Source organism: Ptychodera flava, chromosome 19 (assembly GCF_041260155.1).
Source record: "Ptychodera flava strain L36383 chromosome 19, AS_Pfla_20210202, whole genome shotgun sequence".
Classification (NCBI taxonomy): domain Eukaryota; kingdom Metazoa; phylum Hemichordata; class Enteropneusta; family Ptychoderidae; genus Ptychodera; species Ptychodera flava.
In genome coordinates, this window is record NC_091946.1 from 11,189,485 (window position 1) to 11,205,256 (window position 15,772).

At 37.6% G+C, this 15,772-nt stretch overlaps 1 protein-coding gene across 1 annotated transcript in view; it reads right to left on the minus strand.

Annotated features, from left to right (window-relative positions):
- Positions 1–343: 343 nt before the first annotated feature.
- LOC139118238 (acid-sensing ion channel 2-like) overlaps positions 344–15,772 on the minus strand; it is an 18,738-nt gene continuing 3,309 nt past the window's right edge. The window contains exons 4-11 of the mRNA XM_070681517.1: positions 14,022–14,149; positions 13,518–13,699; positions 11,588–11,750; positions 10,016–10,072; positions 9,441–9,609; positions 7,253–7,903; positions 1,815–1,906; positions 344–1,256 (exon numbers count right to left, since the gene is read on the minus strand). Of these exons, the coding sequence (XP_070537618.1) occupies positions 1,057–1,256; positions 1,815–1,906; positions 7,253–7,903; positions 9,441–9,609; positions 10,016–10,072; positions 11,588–11,750; positions 13,518–13,699; positions 14,022–14,149 (1,642 nt within the window). The 3' untranslated portion in view covers positions 344–1,056. The remainder of the gene's footprint in view (positions 1,257–1,814; positions 1,907–7,252; positions 7,904–9,440; positions 9,610–10,015; positions 10,073–11,587; positions 11,751–13,517; positions 13,700–14,021; positions 14,150–15,772) is intronic.

Below are 15,772 nucleotides of genomic sequence, written 5' to 3' on the forward strand. Positions count from 1 at the left end.
CACCAGAAAATTGTTAGATTAAAACGGTGAATTTCTTGTCTTGGAACCGTAATTGTCATACTGTCACGTTAAAACTGTCATACGAAATCAATGAACTAACCATAAAATTAGAGTAGTGGTTTCAGCGGCAAGACAAGGCACTTCCGCCTAAGAACTTACAGCATTTACACTGTGATTGGAAACCAGATTGGAAACGGGATTCAAATCGAGCTGGGAAAAACAGAACTACGCATGTTTTATGATAACTTTCCTAACACCAACTGTGATACTACAATAAAGATTTCGTCTGACTGTCGAAATCTTTAAGGACTTGTAGATCATATAGAAAGCAGTCAGACGGTTTGGACTCGAAATATTTATTTGAAATATAAGTTCAAATGAATAAAATAAAACAAATAAACCTTTTAAAAAAGAACCCCACCCTCTCACAGCCCAGGGGACTGACACCTTTTCCCTGTCATTGTACCATTCTTTAGTACCATTCTTTTCCGATTCTTTTTTGACAGTAAAAAATAACGCACTGTGAAATTTTTTATGTGAGTGTGTGGGGGTTCGAATCCCGTTTGGGATATAGTAAAATTTATATTACATTCTTATTGCTTATTACAATGATTCCAGAGAGCTTGGGTAATGTGCTCATTGACGTTGAACAAAGCATCTTTATTTGCTTCTTGTGTCTGTCAGTAAGTGTCCTACGTATTCATCACTATAAAACACATATTAAGTAGTCGATTCATGGACTAAAACTTTGAGCAGAATGAAAATGTCTCAACATTGGTATAGATTGAAAATAATTGAAATCAATTATGAATTTCGATAATGATTTTAATTTGATAAACTAAGTTGTCTCGGTCGATCGACAACTTTTGTGAATGATCGACCGATTTATCAATGGAATATTCAAGAAAAGGATATAAAATTACGCAAAATGTTTATAATAAGTAAGTGACAGAGGATGGTTGTAATCAATACACTTTGTAAACGTTGTAGAGATTTTCTTGTAAAAGTAATGTACTAGTAGCATAAAATAAGAAGTCTGTCCCCTTGTGAAAAACATCATGCTTTGTGTCCAGAAATTGAATCTTCGGCATTCCTTTCCGATCCCGAAGTCTCCCAGGCTACACGTCGTTCAGTATTTTTTGACTCGACCAATGCAGTGTCCTTTCTACATCTTCGAAACAGCAAGAAATCGAGAATTTCGACGACAGAAATTAAGCTGGCCCCAAAGAACAGACCCAAGGTACCACCGATGTCACCTGATTGAGAGCGAAAGAGAGAGAGAGGTCAGACAGACAGAAAGACAGAAACAGAGACAAGGAGCACTTTATTTATTACTGTCCAATGCTAGATTTTAATTTTCATGTATAATACTTCTGGTTACAATCCCTCAAAGCTGGCTGGTTGGCTGTCCATGAAATCAGTCACAAAATGTAAATTGTTCACAAAAACAGCAGCGAGTGCTTACGCTATATGCAATGTTGCTGTTTATATTTACTCTCAGATGACCCAAAGTCAGATAACACACTCATGCTACTTTTTTTGATTTGAAATATAATATTACAATGACAACACGTGGAGGGAACGCCATGTTCTGGCTTTGATTGGATATAGTATACTTTGATACCATGGTTATTGTCATAGTACCATCTAGTGGTGACATCATTTGGTATGCGTAATGGTACCCGAGGATTGCCAACAGAGCAACCAACACGTACACATCGGTGATTAACTCATTGTGAGAAAACCTACTTCAAAATCACATGTACCTAAGTCGATAGAGTATTGTGTTTATAATTGCAATCAAACCAACTTACAAACAAGATTGAAGACTTCATAGTCACGCTGCTGGGTTATCTTTTCTTCCCTCATCTCATTAAAGTATACTCGTAATTCTAACGTATTCTCCCTACATGAATAAGAAACAAAGATGAGACTGGAAGGAACGCTCAGTCATCCTCAGGAAAAGATGTAACTTCCTGTATGTATGAGCGCTTATTCTGAGCTCTGTTTCTCGCCGCAAATGTGTCTGTCTATGGAACCATATATAGTGTTGACACATTTGACATATTTACTGCTAGTGTTATTAAATATGTAACCAAATAGCAAAAGGAATAAAAGAAAATCATGCCATCAGTGGCACTGGTAATGGGTCCTTGACACGACGCATTACGGTATTTGCACTATCCACAGGTTTTAAGAAACACATGGCATTTACTCTCGTTCAAATTACTTATCGGTTCGGCAGTAGTCTGTTGGTGTGCACAGACAGTTGTATCTACCTTGAGAAGCCTCACAGAACACAAGTGAAATATTTTAATGTGTATAATTGGCCGAGTACCATACGTAAGGTGAACTGCACGGGAAAATCAATCCTCGACTTACTGTATAAATTAAAACATGTAAAAGCTTGTCCCATGTGCATGTGTTCATATAATTTTAATTTTTTGCAGGAGCGGTAGGTTTTGTGGCGGTAGGTTTTGTTGAGTAACATTACAGTAACTTAAAAATCTAGATTTATCATAGTTTTACCGTTCTAGGACATTTTCCACCCGGACAAATACCCTCTGGACAATCATCACCAGACATTTAACCCCGGCTAATTAACACCAACCATTTACCACCAAAGACAGTTACCATCCGGATATTTATCCTGTAACACTATTTATAACGACAATATTGCTTTGTCGAAAATGATGTCAATTGGGAAATACTGCATAAAGAAAGTTCCCGAACAATCGCGAAGATTGCGTGTGCATCTTTTCTAGTGATGTCTCCTGCTGGATGCCACATGACTTACCTTTTACTATGTCTAGCAAGTGTTACTTTACATTCTAAACTTAACCCTATGACTATCAGGAAATCGAAATCGAACTAAAGACCCTAACTCTAACCACTACGCCACGTGGAATTGTCTGCGGCTGTTGGTTGAAATGTTAACCTTGAACCTGACAATGTATGTCTAACCATACATTATATGATAAATGAATACTATAAATGACATTAAAATAACTATATGGTGTAACGGACTAAAAATAGTAAAATAATGTCTCTATACGAATCATTTTATTGGCTTACCCTAAACCTAACCTTGACCCAATTTGTCACTTTTTCCATTTTTGTCTTTTTTAGTCAAAACCGGATTGCATCGAAAGTTACGTCTTCATTTTCATGTTTTATGGGTAGAATGTGTGTTAGATGTTTCATAAAATATTTACTAATTCCTTCATCATCAACATATAAAATATACTCCATACGGCTGTTTTAATCATAGACAGTGTGTCTATGCTATGTCAAACCAAAGTTGAAACTGTTTGAGAATAAAGATATTGAATTAAAGCTGCAAGCAGCGTTGGCGGGGCCCAAGCGGATAACATGGTTGCAAGATCTTGCACTAATGATATTATGTGCAAAATTCGATCTTGCAAAAGTATGATTTTGAACATCATCTCATAGTTACTGTATGTGTCAGTGGAAATGCATGTTTTACGTAAAATCCAATATGGCGGCCAAACCACGTGACCGATCAAAATGCCTTCACAAACTTGTAAGAGATCACACTTAAGATGTTACATGTCAAAATTCAGTTGAATCGGTGTGTTGGTTCTGCAGAAGAAGATTTTTAAAGATTAAATAATGATTTTCGCAAAAATCGAATATGGCGGCCAGACCACGTGACCGATCAAAACGCTTTTCGCAAACTTGAAAAAGATCAAACTTAAGATGTTACATGTCAAATTTCAGTCGAATTGGGGTGTTGGTTCTGGAGAAGAAGATTTTTGAAGATTATAATCACGATTTTCTCAAAATCCAATATGGCGGCCAAACCAAGTGACCGATCAAAACGCCTTTCGCAAACTTGAAAGAGATCACACTTAAGATGTTACATGTGAAATTTCAGTCGAATCAGTGCTTTGGTTCTGGAGAAGAAGATTTTTAAAGATTAAATAACGATTTTCGCAAAAATCCAATATGGCGGCCAGACCATGTGACTGATCAAAACGCCTTTCGCAAACTTGAAAGAGATCACACTAAAGATGTTACATGTCAAATTTCAGTTGAATCAGGGTGTTGGTTCTAGAGAAGAAGATTTTTGAAGATTAAATCATGATTTTCTCAAAATCCAATATGGCGGCCAAACCACGTGACCGATCAAAACGCCTTTCGCAAACTTGAAAGAGATCACACTTAAGATGTTACATGTGAAATTTCAGTCCAATCGGTGTTTTGGTTCTGGAGAAGAAGATTTTTAAAGATTAAATTGGTATTTTTCAAAAATCCAATATGGCGGCCAAGGTCACGTGACCGCATGCGATTTTATTGGCAAATTCTGAAGACCTTGGGCCATGCTTGCTATACAAAAAATTTCAAATCGACTAGACCCCTGGGTCTTCTGGAGAAGCCGTTTTTAGGTTTTTGGAAAATCCAATATGGCCGCCAGGTCATGTGACCAATCGAAATTTGTATACCCAGGTGCACGAGATCTCATAGGTACCTATTAGCCCTGCAAGTTTCAGAAGTTTTCGGTAAGCGGTGTTTGAGTTCTAGGTCGACAAAAAAGAGCGGAAGAAGAAGAAGAAGTAGAAAGAAGAAAGTTGAACTCCTATAAAACCAATAGGGGCCCAGCCGGTTGGCTTGGGCCCCTAATTAGACGTCCTTCAAATTAATTTTTATGAGACGGGTAACTGTCCGAGTGGTAAGTGTCCGGTGGTAAATAGCATGGGGGTAGATGGCAAATGTCCGGGGACTAAATGTCCCGGGGGTAACTGTCCTGTTACCGCTTTACCCAGGCTCAAAATATTTTTTTTGTTTCTCATCCTAAGTCTCTCACAAAATTGATATGGTGAGATGCAGTTTTTAGCTGATATTTGGTATACCAATGTGAGGTTATCGTATAAGCTGAATCAGTTCATTTACATCCGATTCGCATGTATGTATGTATGTATGTATGTATGTATGTATGTATGTATGTATGTATGTATGTACGTACGCATGTATGTATGTATGTACGTATGTATGTCCGTCCACGTCAAAAACACCTACACCGCAGCACCTACTGTCTTAGTATTTGGTGTACAGGTGCACCTAGGGGTGGAGATGTGAATTTGTTCAAATGAACTTGTCAGTGTCAAAAATATGCAAATGAGGAGAAAAAAGAACAAAACATGCAAATTGCTAAAACGCTGTAACCGTTGGTCACATTGGGTTGAAACTTGGTATGCAGGTTCCTTTAAGTATTCTAAATTAGGTGTTTAAAATTTGGGATGAAATTTGCATGTTTCTATTTTTGGGGTAATTTTTTTCAGTTTTTAGTCAAAAAATGTTTTTCTCTGAAACCACTCATCTGATTGCTTTGAAAGTTGGTATACATGTTCCTCAGGATGACCTCAGTCAAGTTTATACACATTGAATTATAATTTTCATAATTTGTAATTTTGGGGCTATTTTCCGAATTTTTGGTCAAAATATTTTTAATCCATAACTACTAATTTGATAGCTTTGATATTTGGTATACAGGTTCCGAAGGTTGATAAAAATTTAATTTTACAAATATCTTGAAGATATCTCGAATTTTGTATTTTTGCTGAATTTTTTGGTTATTTTTCTCACTGTAAGTAAAATTTCTTCTTCTCTGAAACCGCTAGCCCGATTGCTCTCAAATTTGGATTGGATGTTTGCAAGGGTGTTGCCCTCTTAATTGTTGAAATTAGGACAAAATTGGAAATATCACTGTTTTGGGGCAATTTTTGTAATTTTAGTCAAAAAATCTTAAAAAATATTTTCTTTTCAAAGCCCCTGGACAGGCAGCTTTTATATTTGGTGTACAGATGTCCAGGGATGACAATAGTTAGATATGTGGAAATTGTCCTGAAATATACAAATTTGTATATTTGAGACAATTTTAAGACAATTTTGGTCAAGAAAATTTGTTCTCTAAATTACTTGTCTGATAGCTTTGTAATTTGGTGCAAAAGTCCCAAGGGATGTTATTAGATAAATGTTCTACTCAAAGTGTTTGGAAACCCCCAAATTTTTATATTTAGGTAATTTTCTCAGTTTGTGACCTTAAATTACCTACACCAACCCCGGATATGTTGTGAGAGAGTTTCGAAGGCTATGAAAATAATTTTGTCATATTTAATATCAATTTGTAGTAAAATTTGATCCAGAAAACAAAGCTGAGGTAAATTTTTTCATTGCGAACCAATTTTTGCAACTTCTGCATGTAAGACACACAAGAACTGATGATAAATTTGGATCCAGGATAATTCCAGATGTCATATCCCCCCCCCCACAGTGGAAGGCATTTCACTATCTGTAACTGATTTAAGTGCTGTTTACATTCGAATAGCACTCATAGCATTAATAAAACATCCCCAACGTTGTAAATACATTTCCTGCCAGCTGGTCTTATGTAAGGGGTGGAACATTTGATATTTAGGAGGGTTAGGGGCTAGAAGATTGATGAGGTAGCATTACTTTTTATCAGATCCCTTGTACATTTTTTCCCACTCTTTATTTTTTCCCACTCTCCAACCTTTTCTTTTTGTTAACCTTCTCTGGCTAATTTTTTTGTTGACATTTGCTTATGTATGTAGGATCTGCTCGTCCCATTGCTATAGAAGTTGATATGCATGTTCCTAAAGATGACCTCCAGTATCTAAGTTGCAGACCTTATTTGCTTTTGTCATTCTTGTTTTTCTGGTTTAAATATTTCTTGAATTTACCAATTCAAACCGAATGTGAGCACACTGTCCTTGACGGTATTTTTTAATTTTGCATTTTGTTTTGTTTTGTTTCGCGTTTTTAGCTCATGAGATTCAGATATCGGAGTTGGGCTTGAAAATAACAAATAAATAGAGATGTATTCATGTAGCGTAAATTATGATATAATGAAAGGCAGTAAGACGAAGAAGATCATATAAATAGTGTTCAGACCTGTGCAAAACGTACCGATCCTACATAAACATTTCTCCTAAGATACAAGTGAAAATGAAAATGGACAAGGTCCTCCTTATACGACATGCGCAAATGAAATATGAGAAAACAAATCTCTCATTTTTGGCACTATGGTTCGTATTAAAAGCTTGTTGGCACAACATGCACAGAGTTGTCTCTATAGAATGATGATGATGTCAGATACGCTTACAATATCGAAAGCAGCAAAGGCTCGAGCAACAATTTGCCAAATACATGACATCATAGGTTTATTTGTATCAGTAATGTGCCACTTGAAATCTGCTGAATGTGTTACCTCATGTATTCCATGCAGATTTGATACGCTGTAATGTTTTCCAGAGCAGTTAATCGGTTCTCCTCGAACGTATCCAGTACGGTGGTGTAGATCAAGTCGAATATATCAGGAAACGCATCGGAGACGGCATGCATTGTAGCGTTCATCAGGGCTCCGTACGGGTGGTCCCCATTCAGTGCTTGCCGAAATGCGATCTCAACGGCATAATGTGACTCGGTCGTTCGTAAATGCCAAGCTGAAGTGTTTCGATTCATCGTCGCTTCATAAACCTTCCTATAGATATCGCTTCCCACATCCACTGAGCTCTGTGTCTCGCTGAGGATGTAACGGTACAAGTTCGACGACAGCGGAATGGAGATTTCGGCGTAAATGAGGTTGTAATAGGACTGCAAAGCATTGTGTAGAATTTCGTACAGCTGGCCGACAGTCAGTTGGTTATTCTCCACAGGCGAATCAATAACCTGCAGATTCGGTGAAAGTAACCCACCTCCGGGCGTACTCACCAAGATATTATCAATTATTTTTCTATCCATGGAAATGCCGGTTTCACCGGGAAATAATACGTTCAATAATCTTTCTCTGGTTGTGATGTCTATTTCACCCAAATACACCACTGACAGCGACTCCAATACGTATGGTGTAATTTTTTGCCTGAAAAAATGAAAAAGAACAGCATGAACGACATCGTTTGAACTTTTGAAGTGCACTTCACTATCACATTTGCTAAAAATCAGTAAATGAGACTCGACAAGAGTTCTTGTCGTACCCCAGTTTATCCTGTCGCATTGTGTCATAAAACATAACACATGACACAAAAGCACAGGATTTTCAACGTCTTGTAATGTAACAATACGATGAGCGAAGGGAACGCGAGAATGATATCGTTTAGCAAAGATGGCCGGTGAATAAGTTACCCTCCTGTCCTTTGCGGCTATTTTGATACGAGTCTGCGTCGCCCTGAAGTGGAGAGACGGCATCTAATTTTGATGCGCGCGGCCATGGTCGGTTTTGAGGGTGTGGGTACAGAATGCTTTCCGTGTTTTCCAAATGTCCGTCAACTTTTCACTCACGACAAATAACAGTTTCTCATTTTTTTGTCCCAGTTATTAACTCTCACTTTGGCTAATGTTCTGTTAAGGTCAGTATTCTTCTTGACGCGAGAGAAGCCACGACTTGATTTGTACCCTTCCTTTCATTGTGACAAGATTCTGTACCTTACGATAGATTGCGACTCAAGGGCTGCCTCATGGCGGCACCATTACGACCGAGACCATCGGACAATTCTTTAATCTTATCGAATTATAGCCCATCGAAGCATCTTGTATTGTCGTGTCCTGTCTTGTGAAAAACCACGGCGTATAAATGGGTTTCGTGTTACTGCTGGACATTAATTGTCAATAAAGCCTCAAGAGATCATAGAGCACTCAAACTAAGATGACAGTAGAACGACCCAACGAAGCGATGACACTGAACCATAACGCATTCACCTTTCTAATCATTCATACTACCAACAGTCTGATTTATATATCTACGAGCTATCTGAACGGGGAAAGAAGCTGTAACGTATATTTCATTATCTTTCCCTGAGAACGGACGTATTTTGCTTCTCCGCTCTAAAATACGAAATACTGCAGGTATCAATTTTGTGTAAACTATATGATGCCGTCGTTGTGCATGAATTCTCGTCAGTCGTAGAGCTCAAGAGGTGTGAACAATCGAATTGTGTTGATCACTTTGAACTCATTGAATTTCGACATGAACTTTGTGAGTAGAACAAGACACTGTATTTTGAATTATGAAAGTTTGTCCCATGAAGAGTTACATCAAAGGGAGCTACACTTTCAAGTTAAAACACAAATCTCGGTCGTTTCATTTGCCAGATAATTAGTCTTCTGCAGCACAATCTATAAATCTTGATCCCAATCACTGGGTGGCCTTCTATCCGCTCATTCCGATGAATCGATAAAAATCAATTATGCTATCAATATATCGGTGCTCTTTTCCTTTGGTCATCGGTCCATTTCCAAACGACCCCCGAATCCATCCCCGTTCACATATCAATGAATAAGATGATCACTGAACTGTCTCCGCGGTTCTGTAAGACTGTCAGTTACTCTGTTCAGATTCTCATTGATTCTGTTTCTTCAAAAGGCTAATTCAATTCACAATATATAAAAATGATACATACATGTAATACAAAGCCATAGCTTTAGGACATGGTTTTTCGGCTTTCTCCGCCAGCTCTCTAGCAAAAGGCTCAGATGGGAATACGCCATACGAAAGCTGTTCTCTGTACGATTCTGCATAGCATGGCTGTTTGCAGTGACTACAAAGCCCCTCAACTTCTGTGAAAATTTCTACATGGGGGAAGAAAACAGTGACGTTATAAGAGAAACAGCACTGTGGAATAGTTCTATGTTAAGATCAAGAAAATAAATGTTTCCGCAATCTACTGTTATATTTATACCTAAACCAGGCCTACACGATTTACACATTTGCAACATCATCGTGTGACTTAGTTATTGCTTCTTCCCCTTTTGGTCGCTGTAAGGATAACATTCAAATGTTTCTGACCGACTCTCACTATTTTCGGAGCTATATGGTAAAGAAAACAAACTTGTTTAATATCTTGACCTCATCGCCCGATTTCGACCTTTGACCTATAAGTGACTTTACGTCATTCCTCAGTGACAGATGGTGGCAACTGTAAATGATATAAGACAAACAAAAAGAGTAATCGTTGTAGCTGAGCAGGAGACTTACCCATCTTCGGCATATAGCAATTGTGTAGTTGTACCAAATCACAGATAGACGCGTTACCTGATTTGAAGGAGAAGCAAAATAGAGAAAAAAAGCATCAATTCACTTTAAGTGATCATCATTAATACTTTACGCATGTGCACACTTAGAAAAAAGTCCCTTCAGAAATTTTCTTCTGGCACTGTCTCATGAGAAGGGCCAGACATTCGTTAACAATGGCTGTGTATGTGATAAAACAAAAACAAAAACACAACATAAATTGCCATCAGATAACCATATTGGATCAGATCTAAAATGAACAATTGCGGTTATGTAAGTCATGGTTTATTATTTGAAGTAAATCGATCTGGGCATGCCAGAGTAATGGATTTTGGCGTGGAAAAAGAACAATTGTTGACTCGATGCAGCCATATCGAAAAGTATCTGAAATAAATTGATGTGAATATATGCTAGAATGCATTATCCGTTTTCTAAGTATTAATCAAATCTAGAACAAAAGGCCTGTCTCAGATTTTTACATCGTATCTCCGTTTACGGACTGACAGAAGGACGAAGCTCAAATCTTAATGATCCCAGCCCACACCCATTGGGACTGGATATATAGAAAGTGAAACATCATTCCAACCTGCCATTTCCGAAGAACAGCATCAGTAGAATTTCTTTAAGTTAAAGCTTAGGCTGCGTTTCCAAGTAACTATTAGTGGGGATGGGTGGTGGTGGTGGGGGGGGGGCTGGTGGAATCACGATTGAAATCATATTTTTTTCTGATCCCCCTCAATACCCTAAAAAACTCCCAACTCCCCCTCTATATGATCAATATTTTTCAAGTTCCCCCAAACTGTCAAAGCCCGTATATCAGCGTGGGATGTGCGCGCTGAAAAATAAACACGTATCGCGCCGTTCCGCTTGCAGATGTTCAACACTACCTGTTATTAGCAGTTTGTAAAGTCATATTCTTAAGGCAAGTTCCTAAATTGATTAATTTTAAACGCGTCAGTGAACTGTTTGGATTTATCAGTCTAAGCAATCCTGAGTTAATCCAACTCTGGCCGGGTCAATTGCTCCTGCCGAAGAGCACACAAAATGATGATCATGAGAAAGTGGGCAAATCGTAAATTTTGGTTAATTGTCATATTGTAAGAAAACTGAGCACAGAGACCTACCAAAAATGTGTTTCAAAAGTACAAGACACATATGAATTAGATGCTACTCATAATTGACAATACTGGAAGGTTAAAATATTCCATCAAATAAATGTTTTCATCTCTGAAATTTTGGGTGTAATGATGGCAAACTTGGTTCAAAAATAAGTACTTCCATTTAGTCACATATTTTTTCATTTAGTCTTTAATGTTCAAAGTTTTGATTTTGTATTATATTATGATGAAAATTTGAAACTTTAGAAAATCAAGCATTGTGACCCTATATATATATATATATATATATATATATATATATATATATATATATATATATATATATATATATATATATATATATTTAATTATTCTCATATGTTACAATTCAATTATCAGCAAGATGTGTAATTTATAAGACTTGTCACGTGTTCCTAACCTGGCATTGTGTAGTAGCGACACTGGCATTCTGTAAGTGAGTATTCCGTTTCACACTCGACCTGGCATTTGGCGAGGGAGTAGTTTCCGTGGAAATATCGAAGCCTTTCGGTCGGAGAGTCGATACAATCGGTGTGTCCGGCCGGCTCTTTTAAGTAACTTGACTAGCAACAAACCAGATAGATTATACATTAAAAGAAAATATTTTAATTTCAAAGACAAATGAAGAGATAGCGAAACAAAGACCTAAAAAATCATGACAAGTAGCTTTTTACTGGCCTACTTAATTAGCATGCTACATTGCAGACCTATTAACACTTTGATAGGGTGTTCTCCAACCAGATGTCTGGCCCTCTGAGACAATCTCTACACAACCCTGGCATTGTGATATTAATTTCTGTTACCGCCAGCAAAGACCGGTCATAATCTATCGCCAGTAATTGTCACGACAAAGCAACTAATTATTCAATTGAAAATAAGGTAACAGATCGGTAACAGATCGCAAGAGCGGGTGCCGTGTATCAAATCAATATGTGTGTAAATCTGGCGACGAATTCATAGCCACATGAAAAATGAATATGTTTATATCTTCTGGTATTAAGATCCCCCATTACATCGTCAATTATTCATACCATTAAAGGGCCATTATTTGTAACTTTTGACCATTTTTTACCCCGGAAAATTCCATGTTGGAGGCTCATATTTGTTGCAAAATGTTGTTTTACGAAGAAACAAACATGATTAGTGATGTTAAAGCCACATAAAACTGCTAATTTTTGTCCAAACGTGTTGCCCTTTCGAGCTCGTTTGTTGACGTCTGGCATGCTCAGCGTGCTGGGGAGAACTCAGATATGGTGACGCCGCGATCACGCGAGATGTACAAGTTCACCTTTATTGCAGGATCAAAACAACATTGCTTCGTGGAATGCCAGACATCTGGCTACGCAACGTGTTCGGACAATGGACGACGTAAGTACCGGGCATAAGTAATGAATTTATTTTTAAATTGCTGTAAATGGCTCGCACAGGTGCAGAAGAATGCCTACGTTGGAATCCGCGTGTCAACAGAGTTTGTATTTCTGTCCGGACAAAAATTGAAATTTTCGTTGTAAAATCACATGTTATTTAGTTGTCGGGCACGTAATGTTTCCGAATAATATGCGATTCTCTGTTATTTGACAGACTCTTCAACATGAGCCAGTGATCATTTCCATCAAAACTAACAGAAAAATCGCCAGAAGATACAGCTAATGGAACTTTAAATAACCTCCGACTTGAATGACAATATTAGCCAAATTGCCACCTAGTGGCCTTACTTGATCATGTTGCAACAATAAGTTCACTTGAACATTTATATCATAGCTCCGATGAAATCGATTGCCCCTCATCTAGGTAACTGCCTCATACCGGAAAGCGTATATGATAAAATGGCCATATAGCGGCCAGGTTTGGTTAAATTGTCACTCAGAAGTAGTTCGTTATATTATGCCATGTGTATTGTTCGTGTACACTATTTGGTCAACTTTGAATAGAATTGGTACCGGTATATCAGAGTAATGACCCTTGATGTGAAATGTTCATAATAAAAATATACAAGGACGACAGGTGACCATATTTCAGCGACCGTGTCTGATCGTATTATTAAAAATATGCAGAACTATACATCACTACAATTTTCCATACACACCAGGTCCCTTCATTGATTGTCTAAATGTTCTGACATTCTCCCCTTAGACTCATATTATGGGAAGTCCTTTGAGCTACAATTACTTCATCATCACGAAAATCACATATGCCATAGTAAAAATTAGTTCGAAACGCTGACAAAATACATCAATGAATCAAATGTCAGTGCAATCAATAGAGTAGTTCACAAGGGGTTTTGGTCTAATCATAATGGTAAGGAGGTTAACAGTACGTATGGTCCTTACCGATGATTTTTTAAGCGCCGCGGCTGTATACGTCCCTGGTGCTACATTGAAACCTCTGTCTTTCGTGTTTGGTATATCATCTTGATCATGAACAATGACCCTAAATCCAACATAGTGTTGCTTACTGTTGAAATACTCATGACTTTCCACGTCAAGATAAACTGTTAGACCGTATCTTTCTCCTAAAGGACATAGAAAGAGTCAGCACTGTGTGCATTCAGCAATAGAAAACCGATATTAGTTAATTCATTAATATTTTATCGTAAAATGATTGACATTTCCTTTCAAGAGAAATTGAAAAAGTACAGAGACAAAAGGAAAGAGACAAAAACAAGGTCGACGTGACTGAATGCCAACGTCGGACTAAAATGCAAACCTCTGTAAAAGTGCAAAACGAAAATGCCACCAAACTTTAGCAGCCCTGACGTGCATGGCTCTTTCCCTTTCTGAAGGCTTTGAATCAAGTTAAAGCTTTATGTGGATTTTTTTTCTTATCGAACTCACCTCCACTCACTTGCTCTACAACATCTCCACTTTCACTTTCGCCTGAGTTAAATGTTACACATATCCAGTCACTCGCATAGGTTGTAGTGAAGTTATCTGCGCTGCACTGACGACCGGGCCATTTGCATCTACAAGTATGCCGAATAAAAATGTGGTCTTATCGTATCGTATCGTACCGTACCATATCACATCACATCACGTCACATCACGTCACATCACATCACATCACATCACATCACATCACATCACATCACATCACATCACATCACATCACATCACATCACATCACATCACATCACATCATATCAAATCACATAATATCTCATCATATCATATGTTATCATATCATTTTGAATCATATCATGTCATATCACATCCTCCCCTATCCCCAAATCTCCCGTCCAGTCATGCCCTGTCTTCTCCGGTCCTCCCTTGGCGTACCTTGTCGCATCATATCACATCACATCACATCACATCACATCACATCACATTTTATTGCGTCGCATCACATCACATCACATCATGACATGACATCATATCACATTGTGTCATGTCATGCCATATCATATCAGACTACATTAAGTCAGGTTACATACTACAAAGACATATAAATGTGACTAAAGAAACAAAATTGAGAGAATTCCTGTGAAATTCCATCGTCTACTTTCCTGTAACAAATATTTACATTTTTCGAAAAAGTAAGACTCAGAAAATCGTCAAATTTGTCATCAGGTTGATTTCCTTGAACATAGATACATATATTGTCAAAATGCTGAGAAATGCTGGAGAAAGGTTAGAGATATTGTAACTAGCCTCCTGGCTCGTTCAGTCATAATGAATCCATCATATATCATCTTTTAATGTTTCTCAGATGGCACCTTCCCAAAAATTATCACGCGGTTGTGATTCATTTCGGAAAATAGAGTATACACATGTTTTGGGTTACAGAAATGAGTACACCTGATGAGGTTATAAGAATGAGCCTGTGATAAGATATAATTTTGAAAAAAATCTACGGAAGAGATGAGATGTTGGAAATTTTAGGAAAGCTGACTTATTTTTACCTTTACTGTAATCTATTTTCTTTTTTATGAAATGGTACTAATCTTCCTCTTAGTATGGAATTTGACAAGTGAAAGACAAACGAATTCCACATATAAATTGTATATCTTGTTTTGGAAATGTTTAAAGAGCTGTGTTTTCTCTTGCCAGTTATGATATTGATTACATGGCAGGACTAAAATTTAGCTGTTTTTCAATTGCTTGCATTTCGCCACTAATTAGATTATCAGGGAAACATCCAAAAATGGAAGGTCGCTTTTATTTACAATTGAAAGGAATTTTTGCCATATTTCCTTTTTTCACCTGATCAGTATGTATTTTTGATAAGTTGTCAATGTTGTCATTTTGTCAGTTGCGATGTAATGTCCATGATCAGATAACTGCCATTGTACAATGATGAACTGTTTGGCGTACGCTCTCCTGTGCTCACAATTGATCCAAACATGACATGGCTGCATTTGGACATTAAACTGATCTCTGTTTTATATTCAACGTACGTTTTGGCAACTTGAAAGGAAATTACAACGAAGAACAGAGACAAACAACGTCACGAGATCACCCTTATACACAGACGCGGATGTGAACGTACATGTACTCGCCTGTGTGTGAGCGAACGACGCCAAATGTTTACCGCCAATTTATGACAATTTTTTAATTTTGACGGTCATGCCTCTTAGTGCACGCCATGA